At 39.5% G+C, this 22194-nt stretch overlaps 1 protein-coding gene across 2 annotated transcripts in view; it reads left to right on the top strand.

The window, feature by feature from the left end:
* The window catches only part of PRPF18 (pre-mRNA processing factor 18), a 51671-nt gene that overhangs the window by 24008 nt on the left and 5469 nt on the right, over nucleotides 1-22194 (top strand). For both annotated transcript variants that reach the window (XM_082854848.1, XM_082854849.1), the window contains 5 exons: nucleotides 1325-1471; nucleotides 2862-2930; nucleotides 4325-4465; nucleotides 4597-4668; nucleotides 6866-7021. In XM_082854848.1, the coding sequence (XP_082710974.1) occupies nucleotides 1325-1471; nucleotides 2862-2930; nucleotides 4325-4465; nucleotides 4597-4668; nucleotides 6866-7021 (585 nt within the window). The remainder of the gene's footprint in view (nucleotides 1-1324; nucleotides 1472-2861; nucleotides 2931-4324; nucleotides 4466-4596; nucleotides 4669-6865; nucleotides 7022-22194) is intronic.

Raw genomic sequence — 22194 nt, forward strand, 5'->3', positions numbered from 1 at the left:
TGCCTTTTAGCCATCTGCATGTCTTCTTTGGAGAAATGTCTGTTCAGGTCTTCTGACCATGTTTGGATTGGGTTGTTTTTTGATATTGAGTTGTATGAGCTGTTTGTATATTTTGGATATTAACCCCTTGTGGGTCACATCATTTATAAATATTTTCTCCCATTCAGTAGGTTGTCTTTTTGTGTTGATGGTTTCCTTGCTGTGCAAAAGCTTTCAAGTGTAATCACGTCCCATTTGTTTGGTTTTGCTTTTATTTCTTTTGCCTTAAAGACTGATTAAAGAGAGTATTGCTAAGATTTACGTCAAAGACTGCTCCGCCTGTGTTGTATTGTAGGAGTTGTCTTTAACTTTGGACATTATAATGTATCTTGGTGTGGGTATGTTTAACTTTTTCAGATATTGCCGTACCATTTTCCACAGCAGCTGTACCATTTCACATTTCCAGCAGTGCACTAGGGTCTGTTTCTCCATATCCTAGCCAAGTTGTTAGTTTCTGTTTTCTGTTGATAATATTCATCCTAATGGCTGTGAAGTGGCATCTCTCTGTGGTTTGATTTGCATTTCCTTAAGGACTAGTGATGTTGAGCATCTTTTCATTTATGTACTGGCCGTTTGTATGTCATCTGTTAAAGTCCTTTGCCCATTTTAACTCAGGTTGTTTTCTGTTTTGTTAGTTAACTCTATAGTTTTTTGTTTTCTGTTCTGTTAGTTAACTCTATAGTTTTAGCTCTTACATTTGGGTCTTTGATCCATTTTGAGTTAATTTTTGAATGTGGTATATGCCGAGGGTCTAGCTTTAAGGCTTCCAGTTTTACCAAGTGGTCACAAACTGGAAGTGAATAGAATGTGGAATTTGCTGGTTTGTTAGAAACATAGTGAAATCCTAGGATATGGTTGAGACCCTGGTTTTATACTGTTGACGTTTCCAAATGTTTTGGGAGTTCAAAGTATCAATAGTTGCAGTTGTTAGACATTTTCAGTGAACCAGGAGAATGGGTTGGGGACCCGTGGAGACCTGGTCACTTTCACTAAGGCCTCATTAGAAAATTATAGCATTAATGCCTATTCTTATTTGGATTTGTCACTCATATGTTTTATTTTTCTGACCATCAGATTACCTATTGTGTGTACATTCTTTTAAATTTAAATATGTTCATAAGAATTGACTTTGCATGGACGGTGGTGATAGCTGTATGATAAATTGAAATATTATTTGAGTTTCTTTGTGGAGAAAAAAGTGGATTATACTCACTATTAGAGAAAAAATCAGAAGTGAAACATCAGTGAAATTTCATACCAGATGTAACTTTTTACCTTTCCTCAGGGATTGAGGAATGATCTGAAGGCAGCTTTGGATAAGATTGATCAGCAGTACCTGAATGAAATTGTGGGTGGCCAAGAACCTGGAGAGGAAGACACCCAGAATGATTTGAAAGTTCATGAAGAAAACACCACAATTGAAGAGTTAGAGGTGATCCCTCCGCCACCTTCCCTGATTCCCCGTCACGCCTTTCATTCCCTGCGGCAGATGGTTGAGCTCCTCAGACTCTTCAGTGTGCAGCGTGCTGGCGTCTTTGGTCACTACAAAGGCCCTTCTTCTGTTTCGTGCCTTGTGTTTATTCACTCCCTTTTTCTCGTTTTCTGTACACATTCGCCTACTTCCTGCCTTCAAAAGTATTCGTTCTGATGTGTTTGATGTGTATCCTTTGATTTGTTGATGGTCTTGTAGAACCAGTAGTGTTTTGTCGGCATGTGTTTTGGTATACACATAAATGATATTTTACTGTGAAATTCTTCATTCTGTTCACTTTTTTCCCACTTAGAACTATGTTAAGTTCCATCCTTGATACCTTAGGTACATCTAAACCTTTGATTTTAACTGTTAACATAGCATTTCATACACTGTGGCATTCACTGCCTTTTACTTTTTGTTCGCCATAATGACAGACAGTGAGATTGCTCCCAGCTCCCTGTTACCACAGACAGCTTTGTGACAGTCTTGCACATGACCCCTCTGGAGCAGAAGCAGGATTGCTTCTGATATATGTTTAACTTGTCTGAGTACTGCCAAATTGCTCTCTGTAATGGGTTTGCCAGTCTCCACCCTCCACCAGCAGTGTGTGAGTGTCTTGTATCCCTGCATCCCTGCCAACACCTGGCAGTACCTTGCTTTCTTATTTTTGCCAGTGTGTTGAATGTGGAGTGATATATGTAATCTTATTTAAAAGTTGTATTATTTAAATACCTAGCATGAGCAAAAATAATGACTTAGTTTAAGGTTCTTAATGGTTAATAAAACATAGTTATTTTTTCTGTCACCTTTCGTTCCTGGCTCTTAACCCACATTGCATGCTGTGAGTGAGACTGTAGTTAAGGAAGATGTCCTTTTAATTATACCTCGACCCCCTAAATTTTACTGCAGTAATTGGTGTGAGCAACCAGTTCTGGACATTTTTTTCTTTTTTCCTTTGTTTCAAACAGCTTTGGAGATAGTCACATACTATACAATTTATCCATTTAATGTGTACAATTCAGTGGTTTTTAGTATATTCACAGGTTGCTACAACCATCATCACAGTCTAAGTTTAGAGCATTTTGTTCCCCTAAAAATAAACCTTGTTCATGTTCATTAGCAGTCATTCCCTTTACTCCCTCTTTGAGTCATAAAAGATAACATGCTCTCTAAATTTAAAATGGCCAATTGTCTTTTTTTAAAATCTATCTAGAAATTCCATCAGGGTTTTAAATCAAAATTGGACCATACGTATATGTAATAAAGAGCCATGTTCAGTCTGGTGTTGATAATGTATGTATTCCGCTGTTGCTCTTGACTAATGAACAGAAGCATTCTTTTTCTTCAGGCACTGGGAGAGTCTTTAGGAAAAGGAGATGATCATAAAGACATGGACATCATTACCAAATTCCTGAAGGTATGTACTTTTTGGCTAGGAAAGGAGGACATGTTTTCTTTAGTTAAGAACTGGTCTTACTTTCTGTTTTTTGGGGTTTTTTTGGGTTTTCATTTTTGAATTGTTTAAGAGTTACAGACTGGAAAGGGAAATCCTCACTAAACATTTCTGCACGTACGGTGTTGATGATATTGCTCTGTGCTTGGATATAGAGGTTTAACAAAGAAAATGTATATTTACTTTCTTCATAGCACTTGTAAAGCTGACTTATTAATAATGTAAATACACCGAAAAGAATCATAGCAGTGGAATGAACAAGAAGTTCTGAGGATTAAAACTTTGTTTTTAAACCCTCTGGGAAGGAGTGCAATAAGGAGAAGCTTTTCTGAGAGGTGATGACACGAAGGAAGGGAAGGAGGTGGGAAGACGTTGACAGGGAAGAGGGCAAACACTCGAGCAGCCTTGCAGAGCCTTGCGATTTAGCTCATTCATCCTGCCCGGAGCTCCTCTTTCAGTGGTTTAGGCAGCGTATGTGCAAATCCCAGATTCCTTTTAACATTTATTCACACATTATTTGTGTTCAGAACAAGAGATATAAATGCAAAAGATGCTTTTACAGTGTTTACAGTTTAAATACAACATAATTAGTCATCAAGATTCTCAGTCTGTTGAGGATTTGGCATGGAATTAGCTAGGGCGTGGTGGGATCTAGCATGAACTAGAATTTCCTCTTTGAGTGACAGCCTCTCCCTATGTAGGACATGCATAGGTAACACCGCTAGGGGAGTATGGCTTCCTCAGCCCACAGTGTTTACCTGCCTCTGGGAAGGATGCTCTTTGTGCAGTTTAACTCAGGGGGCACCTGGGTAGTTTTCTGGGGCAGGGTGGGGGCTGGTCATAGTTTCTTTTATTTTCGTTCGTTTTTTTCCTTCCTTCTCCTTTGGTCAGGCACTTTAGAGGGAATTTTTAATTGAATTGTGGTCTCTACTGCAAAAGTAGAAAGTCCAAATACTACAACATCATCCCTGCAAGATTGATTAAGTATCACAGCACATATGGCATTATGGCTGATGAGTCTAGGTAGGTTGAATTTTATGTAATAGAAATACAGGTAAAAGTTTATTTCTGTCAAGCAGTTGCCGGTGAAATTTGATAGCTCTTTCAGGGGAAATGGATCGCATCTGAGCTGGGAGAGGTGTAGAATAGGGAAGTCTGACTTGCCAAAGGTACTACATTAAAACATACGTGACGCAGTAAGCAGAGATAGTTCATTAGTTACATATTGGTTGATGTTTTAATCAGTCAAGACATTTACTCTAAGGATGAGTGTATACCATTTTGTGCATCAGAGAACTTTTAAGCTTACAGAACCACTGGGTGGCATTGTAGTCTAAATTTACCCTTTTTTCCCACAGTTTCTTCTTGGTGTTTGGGCTAAGGAGCTGAATGCCAGAGAGGATTATGTGAAGCGCAGCGTACAGGGTAAACTCAACAGTGCTACTCAGAAACAGACCGAGTCCTATCTCAGACCCCTTTTCAGAAAGCTACGGAAAAGGGTGAGGTTTCACGAAAAATGCTTTTGTTAACTGATTTTTAAAAAATAGAATATATAAAGTTAGAATAAATGCAGTCTGTAACTACACACTGTAGCTTCCAAAATTTAGTTATGCTTTTTTTTCTTTTCCAGAATCTTCCTGCTGATATTAAAGAATCCATAACAGATATCATTAAATTCATGTTGCAGAGGGAATATGTGAAGGTACATTACCATGCTGTGCATCAGAATTATGTTTATGAGCATACGTAGGTTGTGTACATAATATGTTCATCTCGTGTGGGAGTATTTTAATAGAAGATTTAAGAATAAATGTGAAATGAATTAGTAAAAAGAACTTTCATTTTCTAATATATTAGCTTTATTGTTAGGCATGAATAATAAAGTTTAAGACCGCACTGTAATTTTTAGTCATTTTTAAGGAAGGTGTAAAGATTCTTCACAAACTGGATATAGGCAGCCGTTCGTTTCATGAATGGGATTGAATTTCAAAGTTTTTAGATTGTTGATTATGGCTTGGAACAAATTTTCCCATAGAAGCAATGTTACGTAGATTAGTTTCCCAGGCCAGCTATAAAAACCTACTTAATCCATAATATAGCTGAACCATCGTACTAAGGATACAGTGCAACTTAACTGCCCTTTATGCTGTTTTCTCTGAGAAAATGTTCTAAGTAAGGCTGCCAGAATTTCTCTCTCCCATTTCAGTACTGCAACAATAGCAAAGCCCAGGAGGGGAGACTTCCCCTGCTGCAGTGTCTTTATTCCTGAGTGGACTCTGGGACCAGGTGGCAGAGGAGAGAGCTCTGGGGTCCATGTGCTTCCTGGGTAGAGTTTAGAAAGGAGGTGGAAGGCCATCAGTCCGTGTGACGAACAAGAAGAGCAGGGCCTCTTGCACCACTAATGGGATTGGAAGTGCACCCCTGCTCGTGGGCCATCAGCCGAGTTTGAGGAGGGAGGCTTCCAGCGGCTGTGCCTCCCGAGAGAGGAGTGGAGGGTTCCGTGCAGCATCTCCAGTGACAGTTCCAGAGCCTCGATGGGGCTCTGCCAGAAAAGCGGGGATGCGTTGCTTATTCCTGTGCTCTGAGGGTCTGTCCTCAGAAGGGACTGTGGGTGATCCTGGGTGACTGGAGATCTCCTTGATGAGAGCCTCATGCTAATGGGCTAAAGTAGTGTTTTTAGTCCCTCTAGATGAGAGCCTGTTGGTTAGTCAGAGAAAGTGTTTCTGCTTTATAGCTATGAGTTTTATTTTTGGATAGTTTCTGTTGCCTGGAGCTTACCAGGGATGATTGCATTGGGATGGATGGATAAGGTCACCATCAGTGCAGAAGGAATTCACAGCACTTGCCTGCTAGAGGCGATGCCTTCCCTCTTGATACTTTTCTCATTCTCGTATATGAGAAGCTGGTGAAAGTTTATTTTATATAAAGTACAGAAAGAACTAAAACTTAATATTAGGACACTCTTCTTTGGAAATTTGGGGAAACTGAATATTGGAAATTTTATCAGTTAATATCCAGTATTAAACTTTACATACACGAGTATCAGGGATTTTAAAAAATGTGTATATGCCGTTTTAAAATTCAGTATATCAGTCTCATAGTTGTTTGATTTTTAAATGAAGATCTCTTTGAGGCCTGGCTGTGTAAGCCTCTCTGAAACCGTTGGGGTCTTTTAGAGTTTACTTGCTTTCTGTTTTGTCCCCCACCCCAGCCCAGGTAGCCAGGCTTGGTTTAGAAAAAGAGACATTTTTCTTCATTGCTTTCTCTCTTCTCATTTTGTCGCTTTTAAGGTTCTTGGCAGGTGGGAGGTTTGGGGGGCCAGAGTGAAGTGATCTCATCCTTTAGCTATTTGGCTCGAGGGCCAGTATTTAATCTCTGTTTACACATCTGCTATGGACCCGATGTGATGGTCCCAGCACACAGAGCCCACACTGCTTTCAGAGGTCTGCACTGCTGTGCAGGGAGTAGTTGTAGTTTCAGGTTGGATTATGAAAAACTAGTTAGCCTCTGTCTTCTTTGTGACCACCTAGGGAGAAGACTAGGTCTAACGGAAACTCAGACTAGAGTTTTTGTCAGTGCATCAAATTACCTGCCTGGTAATTCCAGATCTGAAATGTATTAACTTCCAGTGCACCAAGGCTGCAAAGGAATGTTTTGTCTTTTTACTCCTTGGGTTAGCGTTGGTTTCTGTTTTTCCACAGACATTTGTGGTCCTGGGTAAGCAGTCAGTCACCCCATATTTTAATTTCTTTTGTTTGAATAATGGGAATGATAATATTTTCAACACGCCCAAGAGATGGATGAAAATTTCATCATGAAGGGCTGTGAAATACTAAATGAAAATTTGGACCAGCAGAATATTTCTGCTTTCCTGATCTCTTCTTCAACTCTCTTTGTAGGCTAATGATGCTTATCTTCAGATGGCCATTGGAAATGCCCCTTGGCCCATTGGTGTCACTATGGTTGGCATCCATGCCAGAACCGGTAGGGAAAAGATTTTTTCCAAGCACGTTGCACATGTTTTAAATGATGAGACACAGCGGAAGTATATTCAGGTAAGCAGTTTGGAGGGAAAAGTGCTCTGGAGGTTAACATTCCCCGGTTCTCAAACCAAGTTTTGAGAGGAGGAGAATTATAGTGATTGGGTATAGCATGATAGGATGCAAGTCCACTCCTTATGTAAATAGTACTTGTATTTAAGACACCTTCCACTGTACTATAAAATAGAAACCTTTTAGGTTTCATATATGATGTAAGACAGGGTGAAATGTTGTGCTTTAATTACCTGAGTAGTGAAATAAAACTATTGCTGTTCGCTTTGGGAGTTTACTAAAGAATGACGAATTTAGAGTATTTTGCAATAATTCACATTTTGTTACTTTCAAGGTAGATTAACATCTAGGCTAAAAACGTATAAACGGTAAAAATTTAGCTAGTAAATATTTTTAAATAATTTGTAACAACACTTCGGTACACAGATTTAAAATATCTATAGTTTATTTTCTTAAAGTTATACATGCCTCACATAAACCTGGTTTACACTGCTGTTGGGTTAATCTTTTCTTTTTAGTGGGAAAAAACCCTCAACTGTAATCTAGCTTTTGCCAAGGTGTCAAAAACCCCAGGTTGTGTCTGTATAATGACTTTTGCTGGATGTTAACTCTAAAGCTTGAAGATGAAACTCTGAAAGTTTACTTAAAGTGTAAGATTCACTTAAAATGCCGAAAGTGCTTTCAGAATTTGTGCCAGACAACAGTCACTATCATGTTCATGGATTATCTTTTTATTTCATTTCAATTCCAAGTGCTAAAGGTTATTTTGTGTCATGCTTTGTACCTTATTCATATATTTTTTTTTTTTTTTTTTTTTTTTGCGGTATGCGGGCCGCACAGGCTCAGCGGCCATGGCTCATGGGCCCAGCCACTCCGCGGCACATGGGATCCCCCCAGACCGGGGCACGAACCCGTGTCCCCTGCATCGGCAGGCGGACTCTCAACCACTGCGCCACCAGGGAAGCCCCTCCATTTTCTTAATAACCACCATTGACCATATCGAAGGCAAAAAGCTTTTAGTTGGGGAAAAAAAAAGTGGTTTGGCTTTAATAATAGAAAACAGTTACCAGTGATTAAATTTGCTAATTGTGTTCTGCTATACCATGGCCAAAGCTATAGTGTGTATAAGAGTTCATATAATTAGATAAATTGTCTTAAAGGCAGCATCTTCTTTAGACAATGGTATGATTACCATCATCTTATAAACTGAGTTTTCTTTTTAAAAATATGCCTAGTATTTTAAAGACTTCTGGTTCACTTTGGAAGCTATACAGTGACCTATCCTCCCTCCATTGTTCTTCCTTTTTAACTCTTCTCTTCCCCTTAAAATGTTTTTCCCCCTTTTTCCCAAGATGATTAGAGAAAATTGGCAAACATACTGTATCTGAACTTTAGGAAGGTGTTTGACCTAAATCCAATAATATTCTTGTGTACAGATGTAAATATGGTAAAATGATCAGGTGGACTCAGCTTGTTGAGTGAGAGAAGCCATGCATACTAGATAATGGATCCGTGTCTGTTTGGGTGCATGCTAGGGACATGCCATGGGGCACTTAGTGACCTCAGTACTGTCCTGTTCAACAATTTTAATGACCAATTTGGATGACTGTACTGAGAGGTATATGTATCAGATTTACAGGCAGTAAGAAACAGAAGGAATGGGGTTGTGCGTTCAGGTGGAGGAGAAATTTGCATTCCAGAAGTTCTTGACAGACTGAAGAAAAAAGCAGATTCTAAAAATATAATATTTAGCAATGATGACCATAAAGAAATTTGGAAGTCTAATAACTCAGTTAGACTTCTAACAAGTCAAGTTAGACTTGAGCGTACAGTTTGAGCACTGTATATGAGGAAGAATTAGGGAATTTAAGTACAATAACAGTAGTACAGTATGGCTACTGGAAAGTCTAATGATAGCTTATGCTACATTATTAGATGTAATAATTTAGTATAAGTTCCACAAGGCAAGAGCATAGTTCACTGTCATATCTGCAGAGTCTGGAATAGTACTCATGGTGGGTGCTCAGTAAATATTTGTCGAATGAATGAATACTCCAGAGGACGAGAGATGCAAGTCTTGCTTTTTTTTTTCCTAGTCCTTGAGAAAGGAGACTCTTGGTGGGGGTCTGGGTAACTATAGATAATGAGAGAACTTTCTGGTGGAAGAGGGATTAAACTTGTCCCATACAGTTAAGGACCAGGTAAGGTATAGGAATGAAGACATATTTCTAATCAGTGTAAGGAAAGGATTCTTTCTTTTTTTAATCTTTTTGTTTTGAAACAATGAGAGACTGGTTAAGAGGTTGCAAAAACAGTACAAAGAAGGTTTTTTGTTTTTTTTTTCCGCAGTACGCGGGCCTCTCACTGTTGGCAGCCTCTCCCGTTGCGGAGCACAGGCTCCGGACGCGCAGGCTCAGTGGCCATGGCTCACGGGCCCAGCCGCTCCGCGGCATGTGGGATCTTCCCGGACTGGGGCACGAACCCGTGTCCCCTGCCTCAGCAGGCAGACTCTCAACCACTGTGCCACCAGTGAAGCCCCAAAGAAGCTTTTTAACAGGCAGAATTGCCGCAAAATAGGAGTAGGGCTGCTTTAGAAGATATGGGGGAGATCTCTACCACTTGATATGTGCAAGCATCCAGTTAACTGGTGCCCTTTCTGGTCTGTTGATTTCTCTGGTACTTCGCTGCCATTTTCCCTAGAGGCCATCGCTTAAACCTGAGGTTGCAAACTCACATACCCAGGATAGTTGGGTAACAGGTGAGCTGAGTGTTAAGAAGCCTCTGACCCTCGGTCTCTCTTTTCTTTTCCTACTTTTCATGTAGCCACAGATGGAAGCAGTATTTTCATTTTCCTCTCAACTCTGTGATAAGAACGGTGGACAGTTGATTACCAATGTTGTGTTAGTTCAACTGTACTCCAATATAAAATAAAAACTTTAAAAAGTGGATAGCGCAAGCACAGTGTGGAGTGTCAGCTGAGTCTTAGCCTCCAGCGTTACGGGAGTCACTTCAGCTCATTGTTGCCTTGTAGGAATATGGTTCTAGTGTTGTTCCATCTTCCTTTATTTTTTAGTGAGATACTAGAATCCTTAATTTTTTAAAAAAGCATATGCTCCTATTTTTAAAATATTGGCAATAACAAAAACAAAAAAATTAGCATTGTGTGAGGCCAAAAAAGTACCAGTTTTTGATCTGTCTTAAAGTAAACCCATAGTGCAGCTCAAGGCAGAATGAAGCCACCCCCATGTTAGCGTTTTAGGAAATTCTTGATTACAATTAACTGAGTGATTTCCTAAGCTGTCTTTTAAATCTTTCTCCTCTTATTTTGGTATTTGGGTGAGGTTGAGTTGAATTATTCCTACAAAGGGACAGTTTAAATATATTATTTGAAGTTTAAGTCAGGAAGTGACACACTTAAAGGATCAGGTAGTAAATATTTTAGGGTTGGGGCTTCATAGGTCTCTGCTACAACTCTTCAACCCTGCAGTGAAAGCAGCCAGTGGCCGTGTTCCAGGAAAACTCCATTTATAAAAGGGGCGAGTGGCCCGTGGGCCGTAATTTGCTGACCCCTGGTAAATGTATAAACCCAAACCTTTTCTACGTTAAGATATTTCCTGAGGAGGTAATAGTGAAAGTCATTTAATAGGGTAATTTTTCTTCTTCTTTTAATTTTTTTAACATCTTTATTGGAGTATAATTGCTTTACAATGGTGTATTAGTTTCTGCTGTACAGCAAAGTGAATCAGCTATATGTATACATATATCCCCATATCTCCTTCCACTTGCGTCTCCCTCCCACCATCCCTATCCCACCCCTCTAGGGGGGACACAAAGCACCAAGCTGATCTCACTGTGCTATGCGGCTGCTTCCCACTAGCTGTCTGTTTTACATTTGGTAGTGTATATATGTCCATGCCACTCTCTCACTTCTTCCCAGCTTACTCTTCCCCTCCCCGTGTCCTCAAGTCCATTCTCTATGTCTGTGTCTTTCTGTGTCTTTATTCCTGTCCTGCCCCTACATTCTTCAGAACCATTTTTTTTTTTTAGATTCCAAATATATGTGTTAGCATACGGTATTTATTTTTCTCTTTCTGACTTACTTCACTCTGTATGACAGACTCTAGTTCCATCCACCTCACTACAAATAACTCAATTTTGTTTCTTTTTATGGCTGCGTAATATTCCATTGTATATATGTGCCACATCTTCTTTATACATTCATCTGTCGATGGACACTTAGGTTGTTTCCATCTCCGGGCTATTGTAAATAGGGCTGCAGTGAACATTTGGTACATGACTCTTTTTGAATTATGGATTTCTCAGGGTATATGTCCAGTAGTGGGATAGCTGGGTCATTTGGTAGTTCTATTTTTAGTTTTTTAAGGAATCTCCATACTGTTCTCCATAGTGGCTGTATCAATTTAACATTCCCATCAACAGTGCAAGAGGGTTCCCTTTTCTCCACACCCTCTCCAGCATTTATTGTTTCTAGATTTTTTGATGATGGCCATTCTGACCGGTGTGAGGTGATACCTCATTGTAGTTTTGATTTGCATTTCTCTAATGATTAGTGATGTTTAGCATCCTTTCATGTGTTCGTTGGCAATCTGTATATCTTCTTTGGAGAAATGTCTATTTAGGTCTTCTGCCCATTTTTGAATTGAGTTGTTTGCTTTTTTGATATTGAGCTGCATGAGCTGCTTGTATATATTTTGGAGATTAATCCTTTGTCAGTTGCTTCATTTGCAAATATTTTCTTCCGTCCTGAGGGTTGTCTTTTGGTCTTGTTTATAGTTTCCTTTGCTGTGCAAAAGCTTTTAAGTTTCATTAGGTCCCATTTGTTTACTTTTGTTTTTATTTCCATTACTCTAGGAGGTGGGTCAAAAAGGATCTTGCTGTGGTTTATGTCAGAGCATTCTGCGTACGTTTTCCTCTAAGTTTTATAGTGTCTGGCCTTACATTTAGGTCTTTAATCCATTTTGAGTTTATTTTTGTGTGTGGTGTTAGGGAGTGTTCTAATTTCATTCTTTTACATGTAGCTGCCCAGTTTTCCCAGCACCACTTATTGAAGAGGCTGTCTTTTCTCCATTGTATATTCTTGCCTCCTTTATCAAAGATAAGGTGACCATATGTGCGTGGGTTTATCTTTGGGCTTTCTGTCCTGTTCCATTGATCTGTCTTTCTGCTTTTGTGCCAGTACCATACTTTCTTGATTACTGCAGCTTTGTAATATAGTCTGAAGTCCAGAAGCCTGATTCCTCCAGCTCCGTTTTTCTTTCTCAAGATTGCTTTGGCTATTTGGGGTCTTTTGTGTTTCCATACAAATTTTGAAATTTTTTTTTTTTTAACATCTTTATTGGGGTATAATTGCTTTACAATGGTGTGTTAGTTTCTGCTTTATAACAAAGTGAATCAGTTATACATATACATATGTTCCCATATCTCTTCCCTCTTGCATCTCCCTCCCTCCCACCCTCCCTATCCTACCCCTCCAGGCTGTCACAAAGCACCGAGCCAATATCCCTGTGCCATGCGGCTGCTTCCCACTAGCTATCTACCTTACTATGTTTGTTAGTGTGTATATGTCCATGACTCTCTCTCGCCCTGTCACAGCTCACCCTTCCCCCTCCCCATAACCTCAAGTCCGTTCTCTAGGAGGTCTGCGTCTTTATTCCTGCCTTACCCCTAGGTTCTTCATGACATTTTTTTTTTCTTAAATTCCATATATTAGCATACGGTATTTGTCTTTTTCTTTCTGACTTACTTCAGTCTGTATGACAGACTCTAGGTCTATCCACCTCATTACAAATAGCTCAATTTCGTTTCTTTTTATGGCTGAGTAATATTCCATTGTATATATGTGCCACATCTTCTTTATCCATTCATCCGATGATGGGCACTTAGGTTGTTTCCATCTCCGGGCTATTGTAAATAGAGCTGCAATGAACATTTTGGTACATGACTCTTTTTGAATTTCGGTTTTCTCAGGGTATATGCCCAGTAGTGGGATTGCTGGGTCATATGGTAGTTCTATTTGTAGCTTTTTAAGGAACCTCCATACTGATCTCCATAGTGGCTGAACCAATTCACATTCCCACCAGCAGTGCAAGAGTGTTCCCTTTTCTCCACACCCTCTCCAGCATTTATTGTTTCTAGATTTTTTGATGATGGCCATTCTGACTGGTGTGAGATGAAATCTCATTGTAGTTTTGATTTGCATTTCTCTAATGATTAATGATGTTGAGCATTCTTTCATGTGTTTGTTGGCAGTCTGTATATCTTCTTTGGAGAAATGTCTATTTAGGTCTTCTGCCCATTTTTGGATTGGGTTGTTTGTTTTTTTGTTATTGAGCTGCATGAGCTGCTTGTAAATTTTGGAGATTAATCCTTTGTCGGTTGCTTCATTTGCGAATATTTTCTCCCATTCTGAGGGTTGTCTTTTGGTCTTGTTTATGGTTTCCTTTGCTGTGCAAAAGCTTTGAAGTTTCATTAGGTCCCATTTGTTTACTTTTGTTTTTATTTCCATTACTCTAGGAGGTGGGTCAGAAAGGATCTTGCTGTGATTTATGTCATAGAGTGTTCTGCCTATGTTTTCCTCTAAGAGTTTGATAGTTTCTGGCCTTATATTTAGGTCTTTAATCCATTTTGAGCTTATTTTTGTGTATGGTGTTAGGGAGTGATCTAATCTCATACTTTTACATGTAGCTGTCCAGTTTTCCCAGCACCACTTATTGAAGAGGCTGTCCTTTCTCCACTGTACATTCCTGCCACCTTTATCAAAGATAAGATGTCCATATGTGCATGGGTTTAACTCTGGGCTTTCTATCCTGTTCCATTGATCTGTCTTTCTGCTTTTGTGCCAGTACCATACCGTCTTGATAACTATAGCTTTGTAGTATAGTCTGAAGTCAGGGAGCCTGATTCCTCCAGTTCCTTTTTTCGTTCTCAAGATTGCTTTGGCTATTTGGGGTCTTTTGTGTTTCCATACAAATTGCAAAATTTTTTGTTCTAGTTCTGTGAAAAATGCCATTGGTAGTTTGATAGGGATTGCACTGAACCTGTAGATTGCTTTGGGTAGTATAGTCATTTTCACAATGTTGATTCTTCCAATCCAGGAACATGGTATATCTCTCCATCTATTTGCATCATCTTTAATTTCTTTCATCAGTGTCTTATAGTTTTCTGCATACAGGTCTTTTGTCTCCTTAGGTAGGTTTATTCCTAGGTATTTTATTCTTTTTGTTGCAGTGGTAAATGGGAGTGTTTCCCTAACTTCTCTTTCAGTTTTTTCATCATTACTGTATAGCAATGCAAGAGATTTCTGTGCATTAATTTTGTATCGTGCTATTTTACCAAATTCATTGATTAGCTCTAGTAGTGTTCTGGTAGCATCTTTAGGATTCTCTGTGTATAGTATCATGTCATCTGGAAACAGTGACAGTTTTACTTCTTCTTTTCCAGTTTGGATTCCTTTTATTTCTTTTTCTATTCTGATTGCTGTGGCTAAAACTTCCAAAACTATGTTGAATAAAATTTTTATTTTTAAATTGAGATATAATAAGCCTTAGTAAGCAGTGGAGCCTGTAAAGTGTACTAATCTTAATTGTACAGCTCAATGATTCTTCATATTTATGTGATATTTATCAAGACATAAAATGAGGTCTGGATCATAGGAGATTTCAAGCAGCACCCTGAAGTTTCCCTCATTCCTTTTCCCAGCCTAATTCCTCCTCCCATCAGAAATAACCATGGTTTTGACATGTGTCATTATTGGTTAATTTTGCCAGTTCTTGGACATCATTTAAATGAAATCTTGCAATATGTAATTATTTTCTTTTATGTAGAAATATTGGTGAGAAGTAACTGTTTTCTGAAATATGGTAAAAACAATTCAGCGGGCTCTTTACTGTAACATGATTTCATCTTTGGGTTTTATGCAGACCTCTATAGAAATTAAACTGAAGGTTGTTTGACGTGTTCTCTTTCTCACAAAAATTAAACACACACAGGGAGGGTTTGCTCACCATGTAGATCAAAGAGAAGTTGTATAGCTTATTGGTAGCCTCACATCTAGGGCGAGATGGAAATTGTTGGTAGGAACTTCAAGGACTTTGGTCGGTCTGCCAATGCAGATGTAGCCTTTGGCCCAGATTTGGATAAAGCTTCTTCTACACAGATTAAAGGAAGTTCTTGACTATTTAGAGTCTTTATAATTCAGTCATTTCAAGACATCTCTTGAAAAGGTTCATATCTTGGGTCTTCTTTACTTGTTGGTAAAGAAGAGCAGGAAGAAAAGCTGAAATGGACATCACGTGGTGATTTGCCCTCCAGAGCCACTCCATCCTTCCTCACCGTCTTCTGTGCCCTGGAAACCTGGCTTTCATGAACAACATGGACAGGCTCTCTTGCCCTCTGACTTCTGAACGGGGCAGGCGATGAGAGGGACTGGAAGGCATTCTGTAGGTGGAAGAAGAACGAGTTTGGGGTATTTATTTCCCTGGCTTCCTCCCTGTAGAGTCACTACACCCTTCCACCCAAGGCCACAGCCGTCTCCATACAGTTAGTTACCCTCTCTGGGTTTCTGGTAACAGTCTTCTCCCTTGCCCCCTTAGAAAACAGGCTAGCCACAGCTTTGCAGTGTTGTCAGCTCACGGGTCCTGGTCTTGCCCACGCCTTTGTAAAGTTCTTGGGACTGCTACCGTCAAATTACCCAGTTTAAGTATGCCCTTTGTTTCCTGTGGATACCCTCCCTGATTCCTATAGATTAGTCTGTCTGTGTGCTGTGTTACAACACAGGTTTCTTTGGGGATTTGAAGATTAAGGAGTAATATTCATTCCAAATAATTTTCCTCAAGCGTTCACTGTTCCAAAAGGCAAAATGTCCCATAATCTTCTCTGGCAAGTTGTGTTCAATAACCTTAAGTTTGTAAATTCCCTGGTTAAAAACATCATTCCAGCATCTTATGTCAGATATTTATATCTGCATTTCAGATTTCGGCATATTTCACCTGTACTAGAATTTGTCAAATTCAGTTTTTCATGGAACATTTGTAAATTTATAATACGTTCGTGAATTGCTGAAAATGGTATAACAGAAACATTACTGCAGTGAGTGATCACAACTTGATCCATGTGTTGTATGCACATGTCATGGTTAGCTGGTAAACACTCCCTATGCATCAGATTGTATGTCACACATTTGTGGGTCAAGCGGCCTTATGCTACCTCCTGGCATTCTTGGCTCTGATAAACCATTTCTTAAAGGCAAGTTGTTTTGGTAACAAACTGTTTACCCATTTAATAACTTCCTGGCATATTAAAAGAAATTTTTAGAGAAAAATAGTACTATCATTTCTCTTTCACATACATTACCTTTTAATATTACAGAACGCCCTTGTTGGGTAGGAGCACGCTGTGGGGAATGCTGGTCTAAACTGTGCCACGTTTCTTTTTAGCTGGCAGCTAAATAGACGTTTAACTTGGGGTGTTAACTCTGTATTTCTCAACCACATGCTTAAAAAGAAAAGTCAGATCACCCTGCAGCGTGAAGGTCTTGTCAGACAAATAAAATCTTCGCTCAGATCGGCCATTTGCCATACATTTTTACCTAACTTCGTTAAGTACGTGAGTGCTGTTTTCAAAATGGAATAATCACTTGTAATTTGTTCCTTTCTGTGAAGTGATGAACCTTTGAACTGGAAATAATGTTCTTTTATATATCAAACATTCAGACAAGTAAAAATTGAGAGCACCTCTCTATTTCTTACCCTACACTCCAGAAGAAGATTTAGTCCCAAACTATTTTTTCTTTAATTTTCCACTAAGTCCTACAGATCCTGAATATTTTAATACATATAATACTTGCATTGGGACTCTTCATTAGAAGCAGCATGAGATGGCCTTCATCTGCCATCATCCCAAGTAGCTAGATCCAGATCGGGTATTAAAAAGTCTAGAATGAGTAATTCGGATCAACTCAATGTTAATCATATACTTGTAAGAAAAGAATTCCTGTGGGCAATTCTTGAAGGCTTGGCCTTTTTATGCATGGCTATGAATGTTAGTTGCTATTGTAGAAATTAACTTTTCATCATTAAGTACACATTTTTTGAAAATCACATTTCGAGTCAAATATGTATTCCTTTAGTCTGAAGTTAGGATTAATTAGTAACTTAAATATCTTATGGTAATTCGTTCCTTTATTAGAACCTTGGCAGTTTGTTGACAGAATTTAAATAGCTGCATGGAAAATGTTCTCAACTTATCCCTGTTCTTCATGTTCCTAGGCTGCACCACTAAACGCATCTGTGCTTTCGTTTTCAAGACTTTGTTCTTACAGGGTACACTAGTGACAGGAACAGAAATAATTGATAAAATGTCTTCCGTATACTTCAGTAAGGAGATTACTTAAAAACAAAAAAAGTCTCCCTCAAGTGCTATTAACTAATGATAGTTTATAAAATAAAAGGCGAATCTAGCTAAAAGGGTATGATTGTAATTTGGGTTTTTTTTTTGTTTTTTTTTGTTTTTTGCGTGGGCCTCTCACTGTCGTGGCCTCTCTTGTTGCGGAGCACAGGCTCCAGACGCGCAGGCTCAGTAGTTGTGGCTCACGGGCCCAGTTGCTCCACAGCATGTGGGATCCTCCCAGACCAGGGCTCGAACCCGTGTCCTCCGCATTGGCAGGCAGATTCTCAACCACCGTGCCACCAGGGAAGCCCTGGTTTGGTTTTAAAAAGCATTTGCTTTCTGCAATGATAAAAAATTGCTGTTTTTTTGAGTTGATGCAGGTTGATTGTTTTGATGGTTCATTGATTTATCTGGATATAAACAACTCTATTCAGGATTTGTATCCTATATCACATACTGTGATACACCAAACTGTATATGTAATTGATATTTTTATGCCTTATCTAGAATATGCTGTAATGCTTGCAATTAGGTTATTTAAAAATTGTGGTGAAATATATATGACATAAATTTTACCATCTTAACCATTTAAAGAAAATCTTTATTCAGCTCTACCATCTTAACCATTTTTAAGTGTACAGTTCATCAGTTAGACTTTTAAATGCAGAATGTTTTCCTAGAAACAGTATTGATTTAAAAAAAATCAGTTTTAGTTAAATATTGTATGGGGAGAAAGTCATTAAGGAGCCATTAATGAGGACTCTGTAGAATCTGGAAAGGCTCAGGACGTGGGACTTTTAGGTACTTCTAAAAGACTGGACTAGGGACTTCCCTGGCAGTCCAGTAAGACTCCACCTTCTAATGCAGGGGGTGCAGATTTGATCCCTAGTTGGGGAGTTAAGATTCCACATGCCTCGTGGCCAAAAAATCCAAAACATAAAACAGAAGCAGTATTGTAACAAATTCAATAAAGACTTTAAAAAATGGTCCACATCAAAAAAATCTTAAAAAAAAAAAAAAAAGACTGGACCATGGGATGGGACTGAAAATGAAGGAGTGGTTGAGAATTAGGATAAGTAATCCAGAGATTCCTTCTACCCTGTGCAAGTGGGCCCTCCTGCCTTTCTCCCTTATAGCAGAAAACAGGTTAACTTTCTGAGGGATTTGTAGCCTCAGGCAGGGTGAGATGCCCTACTCAAAACAGGCAACTCAAGGGAGGGTCTGTGTGTTGACAGATGAGACCTCTGGTTCCTTTTCTCCACTGGTCCCTCTGATGCTGGCAGCCAGGCTGTTATCCCACCTCAGGAGACAGGAGGGTTCTTCTCTGTGAACTGACCCAAGAGAAAAGATGCACAGTTACTAACAATTAGTATTCTGCTAATGAAAAAACTAACTTGCTGCCATATTGTCCTAAAATGAAGTTCCATTGATGAGCCCTGCCCATTCGGTGAGTTTCCTTTAGCTCCTTATTGCCTTACTCATAAATATGCATGTTCACCTAGGATCATCAGACATTCAGGGAAAGTTTCCAACATGAAAGACAGAGACCAAAAAACACATGGAAAAAAAGGAGTTGAGAGAAACTGAATTATAGCATAGGGAACAGAAAAAACCCCTTTGATTAAAAAATTAATATCCTTAGATAAGGTTGTAACTACGAAATAACAATAGCTACAAAAAAAGAATTAAAACAAGCTTTCAGAAGCTTAGCAGGAAATTAAAACAAGCTTAGCAGAAATTTAAAAATTAGATAAAAGGGTTATAAGATAAAGTTGAGGAAATCTCAGAACTATGAAAGATACGAGAACAAAAGAGTCAATCTATAAGGTCTGCAACTATTCAAATTCCAGGAAAAAGAAAAGAGAAATTGGAGGGTAGGAAATAAAGAATTGATGCAGGAAGAATTCCCAGAGCTGAAGGACATGCATTTCTAGAATGAAAAAAGAGCTCACTGAATTCATAGCAAATGAATAGGAAGGATCTCACATCAAGGCTCAATATAATCAAATATTGGAGGCCAAGGATAAAGAGATTTTCAGTGCTTCTGGAGAAAAGAAACAGGTCACTTATTAAGACTCAGGAATTAAAATGCCCTCATACTTCTCATTAACGGTTCTGGAAGCTGGAAGACAGTGGAGCAATGCCTTTGTATTAGTAAGGGAAAAAGTCTCCAACTCAGAATTCTATTCCCACATGAACAGTCAAGTGTGAGTATAGGTTCAAGATATTTTCAGACAGGAAAAGTCTCAAAAGTGTGACCCATCTTGTGTCACATACCCATTCTCTAGAATCATTATTATTGTAGCTAACACTTATATGGTGTTTACTGTGTGCTCACTGCAGCAATTTAGCACATATATATTCTCTCTCTCTCCTCTCTCTCTCACATATGTAGTAAGAGGATGATACTATGATTTCTTTGTTTTACAAGTGGGGAAACTTAGGCATGGAAAAGTAATTTCCCAGGGTCACACAGCTAGTAAATGGTGGAATTGGGATTTGAACTTGCATAGTCTTAACTCCACTGTTATATTGCTAATACTTGAGGATGTGCTCCACCAAAATGAGGGAAGCAAACAAAGATCCAGAAAACAAGATCCAGCACAGGAGCAGGGCAAAAGGAATTCCCAGGTTGAAGGTGAAGGGATGCTCTAGGATTGTAGCAGTACAAGGAGGTCTGGAATTCAGTTGATCTAGATTGGAACAGATAAGACAGAGGGGCTCCAGGAAAAAAATGGAACAGAGGTATTACCTGATGTGTTTGGTCATATTGAGAGTAGTCTCACTGTTGGAGAATGAATTGATATCTACACAGAAAAGCAAAAAGATGGGGCAGAATCCCTAAGAAAAAGGATATTGGCTCTGTTTTGGACAATATTTGTGTAGACATGAGGTATATCCTAAACATCGTGCTCACTGAGGACTGTGACTTGGGGGAGGAGAGGGAGAGAAAGGCGCGTGTGTGCATAGGTGGGGCCAATGCACGCAGTGTAAGAGATGACATCTTCACCTTTCATAGGAGGTAGAAAAATAAAAACTGGAAAAAAATCAAGCACTGTCAGCGTGTAGTATCTAGAAATATGGCAGTAAATACCAGAAGAAACGCCTAAGAGATTTGGAGTGGTTGCCTTTGGGGTGATGGAATTAGGGATTGGAAAGGGTGAGGCAGGGGACTGCTATTATTTGATAGAAGAACTGTGTGATTTTAAAAATATATACAATAACATGCACACAAAACATGGGATTACCCTTGGGTTTTCTCTCTGTCTCAGCCCATGTCCTGTCAGCAAACCATGATTGTCCCATGTTCAGATTACATCTGGGGTGATCCCTTCTTACCACCTGCACTGCCACCGTCTGGGTCTGGCACCTGCCTGTCTTCTCTGGATGACTGCAGGGTCTCCTCTCTCTGCTTTTTTCCTTGCCCCTCTTCTGTTCAGTCTGTGTGGCACCCAGAGGGATCCAGTTAAAATACAAACCAGACTGTGATGCTCTCTTGCTCAGAGCCCTACAGTGGCTCCCTAGTTCAGGGAGAGCCAGAGCCCTTCCGGTCACTTCCCACATCCACACACGCCTCTTGCCTGCCTGACCTTCTCCATAGCACTTGCCACCATCCAACACATTAGATATTTACATATTCATTTTGTTTCTTGTCCGTTTTACATATTTTGTTTCTTGTCTGTCTTCCTTTATTAGAGTATATTCTCGATGAGGGTGAGGATTTTTTCTCTTTTTTTTCCCCTGCTCTATTCCCAGAGCCTAGAGCAGTGCTTGGCACGTAGTAGGCACTGAATAAGGATTTATTAAATAAATGTATTGCTTTTATAAACGTGAAAATTATATTTAAAAATACTACTTGTTTTTAAAAAGCTATTTGCAATAAGCTAAGCTAAGCAGCTCCTTGTCTTACTGGTTTAAGCATCCCCAAGCAATTTGAAACTAAAATCCTGAGGGACCTAACTGAAAAGATTTGTCTCCATTTGGAAAATACTCATATGTTATCATCAGGTTATGCCCCTTTAAAACTCTGTGCCGGGTGCCGTCAGTCCTTATGGCAAAAATTTACTGTAACGTTCCATGGTAACTGTTTATGATGGAGACTGTTGAGTTTCACAACTGTTTGACAGCTAAGATTTCAGACAGGGTACTCTTTTTTTTTTTTTTGTGGTACGCGGGCCTCTCACTGCTGTGGCCTATCCTGTTGCAGAGCACAGGCTCCGGACGCACAGGCTCAGCGGCCATGGCTCACGGGCCCAGCCACTCCGCGGCATGTGGGATCTTCCCGGACCGGGGCACGAACCCGTGTCCCCTGCATCGGCAGGCAGACTCTCAACCACTGCACCACCAGGGAAGCCCCAGACAGGGTACTCTTAATATTCATTTTTTAAGCGTAGAATCTGTTCAGTGAGTGTAGATAAGCATCACAGATATCTTCAATAAGGCACAAACACCTAAAATTCTAATTCCTACAGTGTAAGGAAAATGACCCCCAGCATCTTAGCATCTGTTTGCCTTTCATTGGCTCATAATAATTCTTGCTGTGTTTTGCTGCAGATTAAAGCTGTTTAGTCTTTCATTGGACTGTTCCCTTTCCTAGCTTTGCCTCTCTTCTCACCTCTTCCTTCAGGAGACTTAGGATCCTTTTAATGATATCACATACATTTCCATGGCTGCAGCTCCAGTTCTGTAGCCACAGGATTAGAATTCACAGCAGGAGAAGCTGGACTGTGAGAGGGAAGGGTCTTTGTCCTAAAGCAACACCCGATTAG

The sequence above is a fragment of the Leucopleurus acutus genome (assembly GCF_964270905.1).
Source record: "Leucopleurus acutus genome assembly, chromosome: 1".
NCBI lineage: Eukaryota > Metazoa > Chordata > Mammalia > Artiodactyla > Delphinidae > Leucopleurus > Leucopleurus acutus.